The sequence below is a fragment of the Nelusetta ayraudi genome, unplaced genomic scaffold, assembly GCF_046127955.1.
Source record: "Nelusetta ayraudi isolate G7.1 ecotype Tasmania unplaced genomic scaffold, CSIRO-AGI_Nayr_v1 ptg000097l, whole genome shotgun sequence".
NCBI lineage: Eukaryota > Metazoa > Chordata > Actinopteri > Tetraodontiformes > Monacanthidae > Nelusetta > Nelusetta ayraudi.
In genome coordinates, this window is record NW_027466147.1 from 3201048 (window position 1) to 3216394 (window position 15347).

At 46.2% G+C, this 15347-nt stretch overlaps 1 protein-coding gene across 4 annotated transcripts; it reads right to left on the reverse strand.

Moving 5' to 3' along the window:
- Positions 1-1724: 1724 nt before the first annotated feature.
- On the reverse strand, positions 1725-15091 carry cspp1a (centrosome and spindle pole associated protein 1a). 4 transcript variants are annotated; one of them, XM_076048090.1, is made up of 29 exons: positions 14746-15091; positions 13904-14015; positions 13733-13805; positions 12915-13018; positions 12764-12823; positions 12350-12564; positions 11833-11930; positions 11555-11651; positions 11384-11441; positions 10935-11206; positions 10507-10628; positions 10225-10366; positions 9626-9734; positions 9046-9081; positions 7347-7494; positions 7130-7252; positions 6927-7039; positions 6388-6537; positions 5912-6055; positions 5619-5732; positions 4901-4967; positions 4578-4704; positions 3972-4111; positions 3726-3857; positions 3538-3578; positions 3372-3453; positions 3089-3198; positions 2657-2780; positions 1725-2094 (listed from the first exon to the last, which is right to left on the reverse strand). In XM_076048090.1, exons 2-29 carry the CDS (start codon positions 14000-14002, stop codon positions 1925-1927), a joined length of 3270 nt encoding a protein of 1089 aa, XP_075904205.1. In that variant the 5' UTR covers positions 14003-14015; positions 14746-15091; the 3' UTR covers positions 1725-1924. The 4 variants fall into 4 exon arrangements, with proteins under 4 accessions (XP_075904205.1, XP_075904206.1, XP_075904203.1 ...); XM_076048091.1 differs by lacking the exon at positions 9046-9081 and having other exon boundaries at positions 1726-2094; positions 14746-15083; XM_076048088.1 differs by lacking the exon at positions 9046-9081 and having other exon boundaries at positions 1726-2094; positions 3726-3854; positions 6927-7252; positions 14746-15083.
- Between the last annotated feature and the right edge of the window lie 256 nt (positions 15092-15347).

A 15347-nucleotide genomic window follows, 5' to 3' on the forward strand; every position in this document is an offset into this window, starting at 1 on the left:
ACTCGGGAGGCTCAACTAAAAGCCCACTACAGAGGCTAATTCAACGGACGGATTAGCATAAGTGAGCTATGGCGTACATTAGCTTTGTGTTGGATTCAGAACACAACGTTGTCCCAGAGAGACCCTTAAATAATTTCCGTTTCACTTTACTTCCCCCCCCGCCCCTCTCTCGCGCTCTTCCCTGGTAGGCATTAATTGCCGCGCTTCCAAGGTGTCCAGAGGTCGTTTTTTTTTTTTTTTTTTTGCATTAATTTCACTTGTAGTGAGTGGAAAGAACATTTCAGCTAAATTAATAGCAATGTTTATGACGCATTAACTTTAAAAGTGTCAAATGTAGCCGTAGTCTCGTCAATTGACGATGTCAAAAGACATATATGGTATATAATGTGGTACCCAATGTGTATTATTTCATGCCAACTGTAGGGGGTGCTAATGTTGCTAACAGATAGATAAAAAAAAATGGCGATGATTATATATTAATCTTAGAAAACTATTATAAAAGAAAGAAAACATTTAGTGAGATTCATTTTTTTTTTGTTTGTTTTTTGTTTTTTGTTTTTTAGTGCCAGTTAAATCAAAGGCTTCCTGAGTCGGTAAAAAGGCTTCCTATATTGGTGGGAGAGGCAACAGCATGGCACAACGCTACGGTGGAGGTATGAAAACGTCTTTAGCACTCAGGGGAGTTTGAAGTGCCTGTTGTTGCTCTTCTCTCATAAAAAAAAAAAAAAAAAAAAAAAAAAGAATCCACGTAATGCTGAGCAAACATCCTGCTACTGCAGCGTCCTTGCTCCTTGTCATAAAATACTTTCTTCTTTTGTGGTTACAACTGCCAGCAGTGGTTTCCTGTTTTTTTTTTTTACACAACTTATCGACTGCCTGGGTTTGGTTCTGGTGGAGAGATTTTAGCAGTCCAGTTGCACTGCCAGAGGCATCGCTAGTCATCTGGGATCTGTGCGTAGGGCGCCCCCTGATGGATGGGAGTATTTGGTGCAATCATAATAGGACAACGCTGCCTGGGGAAGTCTCAGCTTGGCACTGGTGCGTTTACAAAGCAACTTGGTGCCAGCTCAGCGTACCGGTTGTTCAACTTTCAAGCACTAAGTTCACATGAGGTTGACACAACTGCTGATTTTTTTTTTTTTTTTTTTTTTTGCGTCACTGGCCTGGCCTCTGCCTCGGGTGCGTGCGCGTCTCTCAGCGTGGGTTTATGGACAACTGCGCTGTCTGGGTGACTGATGGGGAGGCGGCAGAGTTGAGATGGCTTCTGTCCTCTTCCCTGCCCAGTGCAGGAGGAGGTCATCACTCATTCAGGCAGGACAGAGGAGGCGTGACACAAGTGCCAAAAAAGGCTCAGAGTCGCAGCACTGAGAGGAACAAATATGTCGGGAATAAGAGAGAGTTTCCTGGAGAACACCGTGGGGAAGATTGCTGTTCGGGAATGCGACGATGTTTATTTTGTTCCATTTTCGAATGCTTGAGTTTTGAGGCTGACCTGATGAAAAGCATGAGGAAGACTGCAGCAATATGCTTGTGCTTTTACTAAAGCTAAAATGATTCATCAACTAATCGACTAATTGTGGAGATATTACTTTTAAACTGTTGGTGGTTGTTGTTTCAGCTGGTCCTGGAATAAAGAACACTTATCCAGACAAGACTGAGCGGGCCCCTCCTCCAAGAAGACTCGATGCAAAGAATGGAGCAATCGCAGTATTATTTTTTTCATTAAAAATATAATTTATTTTATTAAGACATAAATTAGTCGCTTGTGTAAAAAGGAAATAAAGTAAACATTGGTCACATTACATTCACTACTGCCTCGGACTGTGCTTCACATCAGCTAAAAATGTAGGGTTTTTTTATTTTATTTATGGGAGCATAATCAACTACATCCTTTTTTTTTTTCTTCAAGTGTGAAACCCAGCAGCTACATTGCCACCCGCTCCCTCTTGGACGGTCGTCCCAGGCCTTTCAGCGTGTCTGACGTGCCGGGTCGCATCCAGGGGTCCGTGGCCACAGTTTCTGCAGAGCTGTGACGGTTCAGGTTGGGAGGAGAAAACCAGAGAGGGGGCGAGTCGTCGAACAGGTGCTCGGGTCCTAAAACAAGTTATCACAAGAATAACGAAATTTGATTTGCTTATTGATTGATTGATTTATTTGAAGGTCTAACAGCAGTTGGATTGTTTGTTAGTTTTGTTTTTTTTTTTACATGAATGCTTTAAGGGTAAAAAGGCTGATTCTGATTTTGAAATCCTGACCTGAAAGTCACAAGCTGCGTTTCCATGAATTTGTTTTTACAAAATAAAAGCAATATTTTCGAAATTTTTGACGCAGTAAATTGTGATTTACTGGTGTTTCCATTGAATGGTGGGACGCGCACACGCCTTGATTTAGCCATAATTCCATCTCCTCGTCCATCCAATCATAACGCACCTTTTTTTTTTACTTGAAGTGAATAATATGTCAAATTTCACCTTTTAAGTTGAATTGCAGAAATACAACAACCTTTTTAGGATATTCTAATTTTCTGGGTATTACCTGTATATTATAAATACATATATATTTGTGTTCTGCACAATTCTAGGGGTCATGGAAACACAGCTACAGTCTCTCTCTCTCGGTGCACCGGGAGGCTGTAGGGCAGAGACCAAAGTCCTACCAGCTGTGTCGGGACTGATGAAGTCCATCAGATGGGCGGTCCCGTTCCGGTTCCTCCCGGTGTGACCGGGCTGCGCTCCCAGCCACGCCCTGTCGCCCTGGTAGTTACAGCGCTGATCCCAGTCCTGCCAGAACAACATCAACAGTGAGTCTCCCAAGGTTCACAGTCCTGATGAGCCGGCTCGGAATTTTAGAATTTTGAATAGTGGTGCGTGTTTGATTTGGTATTTCACATTAATTTTTTTTTACAGCATTGTGTTCCACGTTGATTCACTCATTTTAGCAAATAATTCCGTAAGAAAATAATACAAGCGGCAAAAAAAAAAAAAAAAATCTAAGGAGCCGCTTGGGAGGCAAAATAACCGGTTTTCTGAAAAGAGCCGGAATTCCCATGATAAGTTCAAAGGTCACCCCCACTGCACGGCGGCTGTACCTGGGGCTGCTGGGACGGCCTGGACAGCCTCCTCCTCTGCCTGGCCGACAACATCGGCGTTTTCTCCGCCTCCGGGGTGCGAGGCACCGGGAAGACGTCGGCTAGGGGGTCTCCAGGTAGGAACATTTTTGTTACACGATGAAAAATGAGCTTTACAAAGAAAATTTTCGTTTGATTTGAAATATACAAGCTTAATTGAATGTTAATAAAATCCATCCATCTATCTATCTATCTATCTATAAGCAACAAAAAAAAAAAAAAATTGGACAAACGGCGGTCGTACCGATGAAAGCGCTCTCCGACTGCAGCAAGGAACCTCGTGCAGACCCCCCAGGCGCATTTCCCTGCAACGGAGGGTTGACGTTCTACAGTCACGTGAATGAAGCCAACCAAGGAGAGCAAAGCGCACAGGTTCAAGTAAACCACACAACGTTTTTTTCATGACTCACGAGGTAGTCCCTGTGGCGGGGGGGGGAGAGGTCAAAATAATCTGAGGAACACAGAAATAACAAATATGAAGCCGTAAACAAGTCGAGTGAATCCAAGAGACGAAAGGAATCTTTTTGTTCATTTCTATGACAACAATGTTTTGTTAAACTGAATTACTGCTGCGTTAGCGTCGAGGTGAAGCTCTCACCATCTTCACTTTCAGGCCTTTGGCTGTCAAACTGCTGATCCAGATCCCTGGTGTAGCGCCCCCTCCTGGCGGTCAAGCCCACTTCCTCCTGTTTTGCAGCCTCACTGAAGCCGAGCTTCGATTCCCCATCTGCTGTGGCACACACAGACCAGTCGCAGCCTCGGTGTAGTGCGCTAAAAGCCATCCTGACCACCAAAGTGGCGACTTGGTACATTGAAAATTACTTCTTTTAATCAATCAAATTACCAGAGTTTTTAAGCTGAAGCGAGTCGTGGATTCGCAACAAGTTGCTCGGTTCCAGTTTCCTCGAGTTTGGTCTTCGGACCGGAACCTGGAGCCGCAGCCTCGCCATGTCGAACACATCCACCGGGGGGCGATCTCGAAGTCTGTGGGAAGAACAGGGGAAAAAAGTTACGATTGTTTTTGTTGTCGTTGTTATCATTGTTATTACATTCAACCAAGTCCAGTATGCGGTCACAAAACTGAAGAACTTATTCTGAAAGTGTGGGCCACAGCCCCGCCCCCTGGTGGCTCAGTGAGGTACTATGAATTTTTTTAATTTAGAGTTATGATCATAGCCTCCTCCGTCCAAACACAACGCGCCATTTTCACTGGTCAGTCAACTGGTCACATGACCCCGTACGTGACGTCCACTGACGTGTAAATGCCCCAAAAAAAAGTGTTTCCACGACTCTCAAAACCTTTTCACCATATTTCAGAGTTTTTTTTCCAAGTTGAGCCGTTTTCCATGACTTCTAGTTTCTTTATTGCCACATTTAGGTTTAGGAGACGCAGCTACAAACTGAGGTGAGGTGGTCTACAGTGAGTGCAGTGCAGAGTGTCGGGTCTGACCGGTCACTCAGTGGAGAGTCCAGCTCCTCCCAGTCGCCCTGCTGCATTCGATCCTCCAAGCGTTTCTGTTCGCTGTGCAGCTGGCGGCGCAGCGCCGACAGTCCATTGAACACGTCAAGCTGGTGACCTGGGGGTGGGGCGGGCGGGGGGTCACGAGATGGGATCAAGCACAGGAAAATGATACGATCATTGCATAACGTGAACAAATACGTCCAGGAACAGCTGGAAAGGCTTCCGTCCGACACCGGAGGCAACAAAGCTCTGCAGATTTGTGACGTCACAAGAAAAATAGATTTTACTTCATGCGTAGTTTGACGGCGTACCTGCAGCCCGCAGCTGATTCCTACGAGCAGGCACAGGAGGGGACTGAAGACCAGACAGAGAGCGCTCCTGAATAAAAAACACACACAAACAAAACACACTGAGCTGGTGGGAGAATTTTGAACAATTAAACGCAATGCAGTCAAACCACCGACTGTCTGGAAAAAGATGGATGGAGGGCAAAACGCTGCATTCTATCGTTTGGCCAGCAGGGAGCACCATAGTTGGTTGCAAAAAGACTAAAACTGACCTCGTCAATACGGAACGGAGTGATAAATTCTTACTGCGAAAACTGTTTGAAAAAAATCTTGTTGGTTTAAAAAAAAAAAACAACTTTCGCTTAAGAAAAAAAAACATTGCAGCAAATTGTCTTTGGACAAATTTTGTCCAACTCGGCCCAATTTTGACTTAAAATGACCATGAAGTTGTGGGTGTGGCTAAAGTGTAGTTGTTCTACCGTTTGGTGGGCGGGTCTAGGTGCACACGCTGCACCTCACTGCTGCGATCACCGCTCACCCTCGGTGAGCAGTGATTGTGCCCTCGCATCCAAAAGTTTCAAAAACCAACCAGAAGCTCAAGGTGGCGCCGCCGACTGCGAAAGCAATCTGCGGCCTTCAAACACGGGGTCATTGACAAAGCGACGGGCGACTTCACCACGACTCCTCCATTCATCTTTGTATACGCGTCGGTGAGTTGGTCGGGTGTGTGTGTCAGCCTCACAGACGGCGGTGCTGGAGACTGCTGGGCGTCGCCGGTGGGAGGCCTGGGGCTGCGCTGCGGCCGCCCGAGCTTCCTCTGCAGGGTGGGGATGGGAGGCGAGGGCTCCCTGCGGACCTGCGGAGACACAAGCAGCTTGCTGAGAAAAACTTCCCCTCAACAAAAGCTCAAACTCAACATCACTTGGGTGCAGCGCAGAAACCTTGTGGCTGTCAAGCACAAAATCCGCTAACATTGATGTCAGTTGGCATCGGATTGGATCAGAATTATGATCCAAAGTGAAAAGCAAAACCGACCTCCTCCACCCGGGCACGCCTCTCCCTCTCATGCTGCCTCCTCAAGGTGGCGCTCTCCTTCTCCTCCACCTCCTTCTTCTTCCTCTCCGCCTCCCTCTTCCGCTGCTCCGCCAGCTGAATCAGCTCCTCGTTCTTGGCCTTTTGCTGCGGACGAGAGAGGAGGAAGGGCACCGGCCGGACAGTGAGTGAGGCCCAGAGGGACCGGGAGGGAAGGGAGCAATGCTTTGCAGCAGCGCCAGATACTACAGTAGATTTGTAGAACCCCAAAAAGTCCTTTGAATCGCCGTCCTATTCTGGGGTTCCTTTTCAATCCGCTCGAGTTGACGCAAGTGCATTTCTGTGAAAATGACCACGAAATAACGCGGTAGTTTCGCGTTATTTCCTAGTAATTATCGTTAGAAGGCGACACGGAGCCCCGTTGTTTTTACTCCTAGCGTGGCAGCAATGAGCTTTCCTAATTTTTTTCCGCCTTTCACCTCCATTTCCTTTTGTTTCTTCTTCTCCTGCTCTTCCTCGTACTCCCTCTGAATGCGCGCCCGCTGCTCCTGCAGCCTCCTCTCCTCCTTCTCCTCCTCCAGCCTGATCTGCTCCCTCTCCTCGGCTTTTCGCCGCATTTTGTCCTCAATCTGCGAAAAAGAGGAGAAAAGTTCAAGTGAACCTGAATCCATGGAGCTGAGAAACAAACTAAAAAAAAACAAATCGGCTTAAATGTGACAGACTACCACTAAATCATCCTATAAAGCAACATTTCTCAACTGGTGGGTCGCAGCTTCGTGGGCAGGACACACAATTCAATTGAATAATTTCAATCATTTATTGACTACAAATGATAAAAAAAATAAATTGGGCTGGCGTCTTTCTGGAAAGTTGTGGGTTTTTTTTATGGAATGAAATTGAGCGTTGAGAATAAAGTGTGAGTGCTCAAAAAATAAATAAATAAATAAATTTTGCGAGTGCTCAGACTCCACCAGTTGAGAACCGCTGCCGCAGAAGCTTTCCTGGCTGTGGCGGCTACCTGCTGCTTCAGGAAAGACTTGTACTGGTCTTGCTCTTGGAGCTTCTGTTGCGGCGGCGGGTCGGCAAACACGCTGCCCCTGGCAAACTGTGGCGTCTGGACGAGGGCGAAGCCTGCAGAACAAAACGCGCGACGTGCCTTCAATCTTACGCGTGCATCGTGAAGACGATGACTTTGTTGATCAGTTGACTGCGCTTCAATACCGGAGACTCTGTCGTTGGGCTGAGGCGCCTCCGCCTGGCGGGCTGCCAGGGCGGCTCTTCTCCGCCACTGCTTGGGGTTGCTGTAGGCCTCCTCGTTCAGCTTGTGCATCTGGTTCAGGTCGGCTGGGGGGGGGGGGGGGGGGGCAGAAACGCTCGTTGAGAAGCGCGAGTTGCAGCGGCGCCGTGCGGTGTCGGGGAAATGGGCGCGTTACGATACCGATGAGATTTCCTGTGCTGTCCCTGAGGGGCGCTCCACCTCCGCCGCGACCCCACGGCTGGTGGCTCTTCATTTCGGCCTCCAGCTGGGCCTCCAGACAGTCCGCCTCCTTCCTCTCCCGCAGCCGTCGCTCCTGCTGATCCTGGATCTGCGTCAGGCATTTTATGAAAAAAAAAAAAAAAAAAAAAAAAAAAAGCCACACGTCAGCCTCCAGACACATTTTTGGTTCTGTGCCTGCTTTTCAGTTCGGAAGACGGACACAATTTGGGAAATGTAACGTAGTCAAAGGCAACACTGTCGCGTTACCAAAACGTAAATGGATTTCAATTAAACTCAAATTGTCCATTAAAATGTATTGATTGCAACGCTAAATCGTGAGCAATGTGTTCAGAAACAGAAGTCAGGTTATGACGGTTTGTCCGAATTAATCAGATTAATCATGAATTGGTTCTTCGCAATCCCCATTTAAACTACAGTCTGCCAATTTAGAGCAGAACCAAACCTTCTTTAAGCATTAAAAAAAATGTTGTGGTTGAGTTTTTTGGGTGGTAGTCGTAGTTTGGCGCAACTGGGGGTTCCGTCTTCCGTGTTTTAGGGATCGACCTCTCGAGGCATTTTTGCAACCGCAGGGGTTCAGGTTGACGGGTAAGGCTGGTGGTGGTGGTGCTGCTGCTGGGGTTACAGCTGGTGACTTTTGGCAAGGTATAACTACTGCACGGCTCACAGAGAGGCTCAAGGTCTTGGCAAACACTGCAGATGGCCACTCACCAGGTCCTCTGGGTGAGCGGACCGCAAACAAGGACTTTCTGTATGTCAGCAACAACTAAACTACAGGGTGGGACTGGCGGAGTGGGGGGGTGGGAGGGCGGAGGGTGTGGGGGGGCATCTGACTAGAAGGGCCTCTGAACCTCGGTACACGCTGTGCAATTTTGGTCGGTCCAGGATGAAGAATCACCAACGCACCCCTGCACGGCTGAACAGCTTCCTCTTGAAGTCACTCCTCAAAGTTCTGCACAGGTTTCCCCATGTAAGGCAACTTGTGGACCGTCGGTCTCAGCCACCGTCGCACAAAGTGCCTCCGTTGCCGTGACTGATTGACAGCTGACTGACAGCCGCCTGCCCAAGCACCTGTGCGCGTGCAAGCGCCGTACTTTGAGTGTTGCCACAGAACAAGTTTAGGACACCACCGTGTCTGTGTAATCCCACACAGTCACCGTGGTAAACAAGCATGAAATGGTAAAGTCTGAACCCGGCATTAGACGACGGGTGGTTTAGTTACGATGCCGGTGAAACCACACAGCGTGTAGGAGGCTTTGCAAATAGCTGAGGGGCGCCGAGCTACAACACTGGATCACAACTTCGAGGAACAGTTCAACCAAAACGGATATTTCACCCACTCTTCTATTTTCCACTTTGTCAAAGAGCCCTTTGAAACCATTGTGGACTTTTGCTTTGGAGAGGAATTCCATTCAATGGACTCTTACAGTATCGGACGGAACAAATGTAAGAAAAGTAAGTGAATGTAAAAATGACCTTGAACGTAGAAGGAAAGAGGAATTTGTTCCATCCATGAAACTCCACAAAGGATTTTTTTTATTTTTTTTATTGGTTGACATGACACCAGGGCCTCTACTGAACAGTGGGTGAGCAGTGGGTGATGCATCCATTTTGGGTGAACTCCCTTTTTCATCCCCTTTACCTTATCGTACAACTTGATCCTTCTGCCAGAGGCTTCCTGCAAACATATTACAGACTATTGTGCCATACAAGTTGCAATTAAAGTCTGCTGACCAGGACTAGCGCCCAGTGACTGGGCAGATTTTCAGGTTCTCATACGCAGGTACTACTCAGAAAATTAGAATCTCCTGAAAAGGTTGCTGTATTTCTGCAACTCAACTTAAAAGGTGAATGTGCAAATCAATATTATTTCAAGTTTTTATTTCTTTGGATTTTGCTGATCAGGTCTTGCAGCTTTAAAAAAAAAAAAAACTCAAATTTTATAATAATTTTCTGAGTTTGTGGCTTTGTGGTTTTAATAAGCTGAAAATCTGAATCAGCAAAGTTACAACAAGGAACTGCTTGAGGTGTCAATTTGTGTGTAATGGCTCAATAAAATGTGTTGCTTTCATCTTTTATGTTAAATTGCCAAAATAAAACCACTTTGACTTGATATTATATATCGCTACCTGTACAGTTTGCTGCGACTCTATTTTCACTGTCGGCACATGATTGTGGAAGTTGAGATGTTTTCTTTCAGGAAGACCTGCTCTTCAGCGTACCTGTTGTTTCAGAGCTTCCCTGTAGCTCATAATCCTCTCTCTGGTGGTGCCGGCTCTTTCCGATGGGAATTCCCTGAATTGTGATTCCTCAGCAGTTTTGCTACTCGACCTGCAGGTGTAAATCAAGAATAACTTGGTTTCAACCACTGCGTTTTAAGTCGGCTGCCACATTATGGCTGAACCTGGCTTTGCTGTCTCGGTACAAAGCAGAGGTGAGAAGTAGCAAACAGCAAATACTTTGTCACTGTACTTCAGTGATTTCTTTTTTCAGGTATCTGTACTTTGCATGAGTATTTCTTTTTCTGACGACTTTTTAACTTTCACTCCCTACATTTGTACACATGTATCTGTACTTTCTATGCTTTACATTGGGAAAAGCGTGCTTGTTAACTTTTGTGTTCAAAAGTCTACACAAATTCTGTTAAAAGTAATTCATTTATCATTACAGCTCTTGTTGGTTGAAGTGGAGTTAATTGAACTCTGCTGATAATCCCGTTAATTTATTTATTTATTTATTTTTAAACCCTAAATAATAAACCAGCTGGCATTTTGACAATGTGTGAAAGCATCTTTCTAAGAAGGAACGTGGGAATATTTACTGAATGGGCGGCTCTGGGAAGCTGCTTCCATTCAGATGGCTCAGAGGGCTGCGTGGCCCAAACTGATGGGGCACAGTTTCCCCTGGTGGTGAGTTCCAGCACATCATGGGAGGACCAGCTGCAGGGACAGGTAACTGTCCATCTGGATGGAAAAAGAAAATGGTCATAAAAGTTGTTTTTTTCTCAACAGACAGTTGGACTGATAGAAAAGTTTTTGTTTTTTTTAAATCTAAAAAAAAAAGAAAAAAGAAAAAAGAAAGGTTACATTTTGATGGTACTTACAGTAGGCCATGTTTGGATCAAGCAGGTTTTGGGTCCCATAGTACTGGTAGGGCTCTCCATATTGGCTCCTGTAGGCTTCTCGAAGAGTTGGGTGAGGATGAAACATTGGGACTCTGGGCATGCTGAGGAGGACATCAGTGATTTTTTTTAGTGACACTGAGTTTTACCACTAGTTTGAGCCACTAGTGAGCTAGAATCCCGGTGATTTGACACAAAGACACAGAGACGAGTTTCTTCATAACAGTGACCTGTACATTAATCTTTAACCAATATAAAAATCATGAATTAAGCCAAAATTTACTCACTGGACCATTCAATGCAAGACACATTTTTCACATTTCGACCGACCAGGCAGTTGCAAAAAAAAGAGAGAAACTGGTTTTGTCTTCTGCAACCACCGTGCGTCAACATGTGTGTTTGCAGTTCACCTGTGAGGCTCCACGGCTCCAGAAAAGGCACCGGCGGGCAGCTGGCTGCTGGGCAACAGGGCGGCTCCACCCAGGGAGGAGTAGTAGTCAAGGAGGGGGGACTGGAAGGCCACTCGAGGCAGCTCGTGAGGAGGGATCTCGCCGTCCCTGCTGGCCATCTTTTCATTTATGGCTTGGCTTCTGGGCGGCGTCTGACCCCCTCCGCTGTCAGGCACTTCCACAACAGGATGATCTTTTCTCCTGTGCAGACCAAACTGTCTGATTCGGTCCGGCTGGTTTATGACGGAGCAAAAAAAAACAAAACAAAAACAAAGCTCAAACAAAATCATGTTGCATCAAACCCTTGGATGTTTTTTTTTTCACATTGACTGAACCTTTGCCGTTTCCCTTTTCCCCTTTATTTCACTGCCGTACAGCAGTGAACAAAAGTTTGTGCCGGTTTCACGCACCGACTTCTCAGGATCGTTTGCCCCCGTCGCAGCCACTTTCAGCTCCAGGTCTTTTTCCCTGCGCCAAGAACACAGACACACAGCAGTCGGATGGGTTGAAGCGACACCAAGATGCGGGCGATCGTTCTTATAAAAGAGACTCGGGCGTGCGCGAGAAGCATCCAAAAGCACCTCTTCTTGTTCCTGTGCTGCTCTGCGATCTGCTCCTGCAGCTCCTGCCTGTAGCGCTCTCTCCTCCTCTGCGAGGCGGCTTCTGCATCAGCAGCCCCTGTATGCAGCGCGGTATGATGTATTGGTATGATGCAAATTCATGTTGAGGGTTTCAATCTGAACGTGCAAACGTCTTTGCTTTTTGTTGTGCTCGTCTACTTATATTATCTGCACGTCTACTGCACTTTTCTGCTGGGTTTTTAAACAGCTGCGCTGCAAAATGAAGAGCATCCACTCACCTATGATGAGACCAGTGGCAAACTCTGCATCCTCATTCTTGGGCAGTGGCCTCGACCTTCTGCCTGCTTTGGCGCTTATGTGAACCTCCCTCCTTTCCCTGGAAACATTTGAATAAAGCAAAGTACAGTCAATAGCTGCGTTTCCATGACAGTTCTTTTCACAGGAGGATGTGAGGAGGACGGAGGTGCAAAATTTCTCGTATAAATCTGAATTTCGATGCCGTTTGCTGTCAAGAACGGTCGATATTCCGTCTCCTCCTTCGTCCAATCACAACGCGCCATTTTCACTCAAAGTGAACTGGTCATGTGACCCCGTACATCACGAGAAGTGTTTCCATGACACGAGTGCGTAATAACTCTATATGTATATCTTGGAAATCAGGTCCTACACCCAAAATTCCGAACCACCCCTTTAAAAAAATATATCAATACTACGTCAGCCTTGTTGGTTTCACTCTCACAAAATGCATTTAAAAGAATAACAATCACGATCAAAGGGAACTTTCCCTTCACGCACCTGCTGGGACGTCTCATGGCGGAACCGGCCTGGACTGCCGTGTCTCTCATCTTTCCGTCTTCCAGCAGCTCGTCGTCCTTCCGCTCCACCGGCTCGTCCAGCCTGCCACGGTGACCGACGCCGACCGGCCGCCGCTCCTTGGGCTCGGCCCGGTCCGGCCGCTCGCTGCTGCTGCCCTCAGTCAGCGTGGCAGCATCCCTCTGTGAAGCAGCTCGCTGTTGAGGGAAAGAGGCCGAGCGCAGCGACGCCACGGTTTTATCGTCAAATTTCAGCCGCGCGCTCCGAATTCAGAGGTTGAGTGTACGCAGCTCAAGCAAAACTTGCATTCCACAAGAAAACTGACCTAATTAGTTTGAAGCAAAGCAGTCAGGTTAACTAGAGGGACAGTAGTTGAGGGGCAGGTGAATATTTTACCTTGACGGAACTCCAGTTCTCGAGGTGAGTCAACGGTCCAGTCTCTGAGAATTGTTTTTTCTGCAACACGATAGGACGCTGCTATGACGCCAAGACATCAAACGCACAACGCTGAAAGACATGGAGGACGTAGGTCAAGTCAGGAAGTCACCTGTGCCATGTAGTGCCTGTAGTCCATGCGGAGCTCCTGCTGCAGTTTCTGCTTCTTCCTCTCGTACTCTATGCCAAGGGGCAGGCCCATGCTGCCGCTTTCTTCTGGAACACACAAAGCACATCAACCAACAGTGAGTTCCATGTTGGAAAAAAGCAGCAATTACCAAAAAAAAAAAAAACACCGACATGGCATGTTTTGATCTCAGATAGAAAGAATCGGCTTCTTTTGAGGAAATTACTTACTGTCATTCGCTGCGTTTCCATGAGTTTCTTGCAAAATAAAAGCGACATTTCTAAACTTTCGACAAAGTATTATTGCCATTTGCAGGCGTTTCCATTAAATGATGCAAAGCGCATAAGCCGCAATTCTCGTCAAATCTCGACCCCACTGTGAGGAGGATGGAGGTACAAAACATTTTGTCATAAATCTGCATTTCGATGTTGTTTGCTGTCAACAACGGTCCTTTCCAATTTATCTCTTTGATTACTTGGGAAAACATATTCCGTCTCCTCCTCCGTCCAATCATAACGCACCATTTTCATTTGAAGTGAACTGGTCATGTGACCCCGTACGTCACGTCCGCTGACTTGACAATGCGAAAAAAGTCTTTCTGTGACACTTTTGCGATATACCTCTGTATGATACGTGTGAAAAACCACCTCATGACGGCGTCAAAACCTTTTAACCATATTTGAGAGGCTTTTCCAAGTTTAGCTGTTGCCATCACCAGTTTTTTTTTTTTTTTTTTATTGCGATAAAATGTGCGAGGTTTTGCACAATTCTAGGGATCATGGAAACGCAGCTGTGTGTCATACCTTTGCCGTGCGTTGAAGTATTTGGGGGGATGTTCTCCTTCACTGTGGACCCGAAGCGTCTGGGGGGTTTAGTCTGTCCGTCGAGAGGAGAAGAAAACCATTCAATTTTACATCAATCTCTGTGATCAATAGAACTCGCGCGTTAAAATAATAATAATAAAACACACACACCGCGACTTCCATGTAAGGGGGGTCCTGCTCCAAGCCAGCTTTGTCCAGAGCTACTCTCTCCTTCCGCTCCCTGAGGAAGCGCTCCAGCTCATCGTCCATCGCCAGGCTGGGCCTTAGAAGAAGCCATGATTGATTTAACTCCTCATCATCATCATCATCATCATCATCATCATCATCATCATCATCATCATCATCACCGCAACAGCAGAGGTACCAGAAAGTAAAGCGCAGGGTTTAAAAAAAATAAAATAAAATAAAATAAAAGCTTGACGTGTGGAAAAAGACAAAGTCAAGTCTATTTCATGAAAACAGATTGACAAGCTTAAAAACCCGTCTTGCGTGCCCTTTATTTCAATTGTTCATAAGCGAGGTACCAAAACGAATGAGTGACGCTTGCTGGCAGCAGCAGAATTATTGTTTGGCGTTTGTGACGGTCCCTTTAATTTGCCGTTGTTAGGCAACCCGCAGGTGGCGCTAACCCGCTTAGCAGCAAGTAGCTAGGCGACAGATAGCAGCAGCGACCGTTTCCAAAACCGAATGAAAAGAGCAACCAACAGTCATGTTGTATTCCATAACGCCTGCTGTGCTTTTTTTTTATTTATTATTATTATTATTATTATTAGAATTAGAATTCAGTCGCAACCTGGCGTTATTGATCACGTTAAGCTCCGCCGACTGAAGTGCAGGCTCGCCAAAGTACCCCCCAAAAAAACCTAAGGATGAAGCAAAAGCCAGAAAAAACAAAACGTCTCACTGTATGCCTTTATACGTTTACTGTCTACGTGTTCGCGAGTTTACTTCATAGGTGTTCATGTGAATAGCTAGAAAAGGGATAAACCTACCTCAGGACAACGCTTGAATGTGACGTTTACCGTTTAAAGTAATGCCCGCTAGCTTCGCAACTGTTGGTGGTGTCGTGGGGAAAACGAGATCAGAAGTAATTGCTGTCCCCGCTCCCTCTTAAAGCCGCACCGCTCTTGTCAGATACGATTAATGTAAAATGCTACCGAGGTAACTTTACAATTACAGCTTATAAATCTTAATATTATGAGCAATGTATCTGTAATGGTTGCACCCTAATTTACACTGTTACAAAAAGAAAAAGAAAAATAACTCTTGAGATTAGGCTCGCTCCCGAGGGTGGTGTTCTGGGAGGTAACCAGTTTTGGCGCAACACCGGGCAAGCTAACATTTTTAGCTGACAACTGTTGGCGGCGTTCACTCTTTTTTTGAACCCGCTACCGCACGACTCTTGTAACGCTCCACTACGTCCGGTTTTCAATGTCAAAATAAAGCAATAAATACTTTTCTTACGTGGTAGTGTCCGTACAAATGTTGTAAACCACCGTGTTTGGCGTCGATAGGAAGAAAAAAGTAGACAAATATTTACAAGGAAATATCACTTCGATTTCCTGGACTAGATTATATGCGTTTATAGGCGGTA

What these genes read in the sequence shown, in the direction of transcription:
- cspp1a (XM_076048088.1), bottom strand. Translation starts at nt 14,002, where the DNA reads ATGGACGATGAGCTGGAGCGCTTCCTCAGGGAGCGGAAGGAGAGAGTA. An exon ending in ACAGGCACTACATGGCACAG is followed by an intron (nt 12,824 to 12,914) that starts GTGACTTCCTGA and finishes ATCGTGTTGCAG; the next exon opens with AAAAAACAATTCTCAGAGAC. An exon ending in GCCATGAGACGTCCCAGCAG is followed by an intron (nt 11,931 to 12,349) that starts GTGCGTGAAGGG and finishes AAATGTTTCCAG; the next exon opens with GGAAAGGAGGGAGGTTCACA.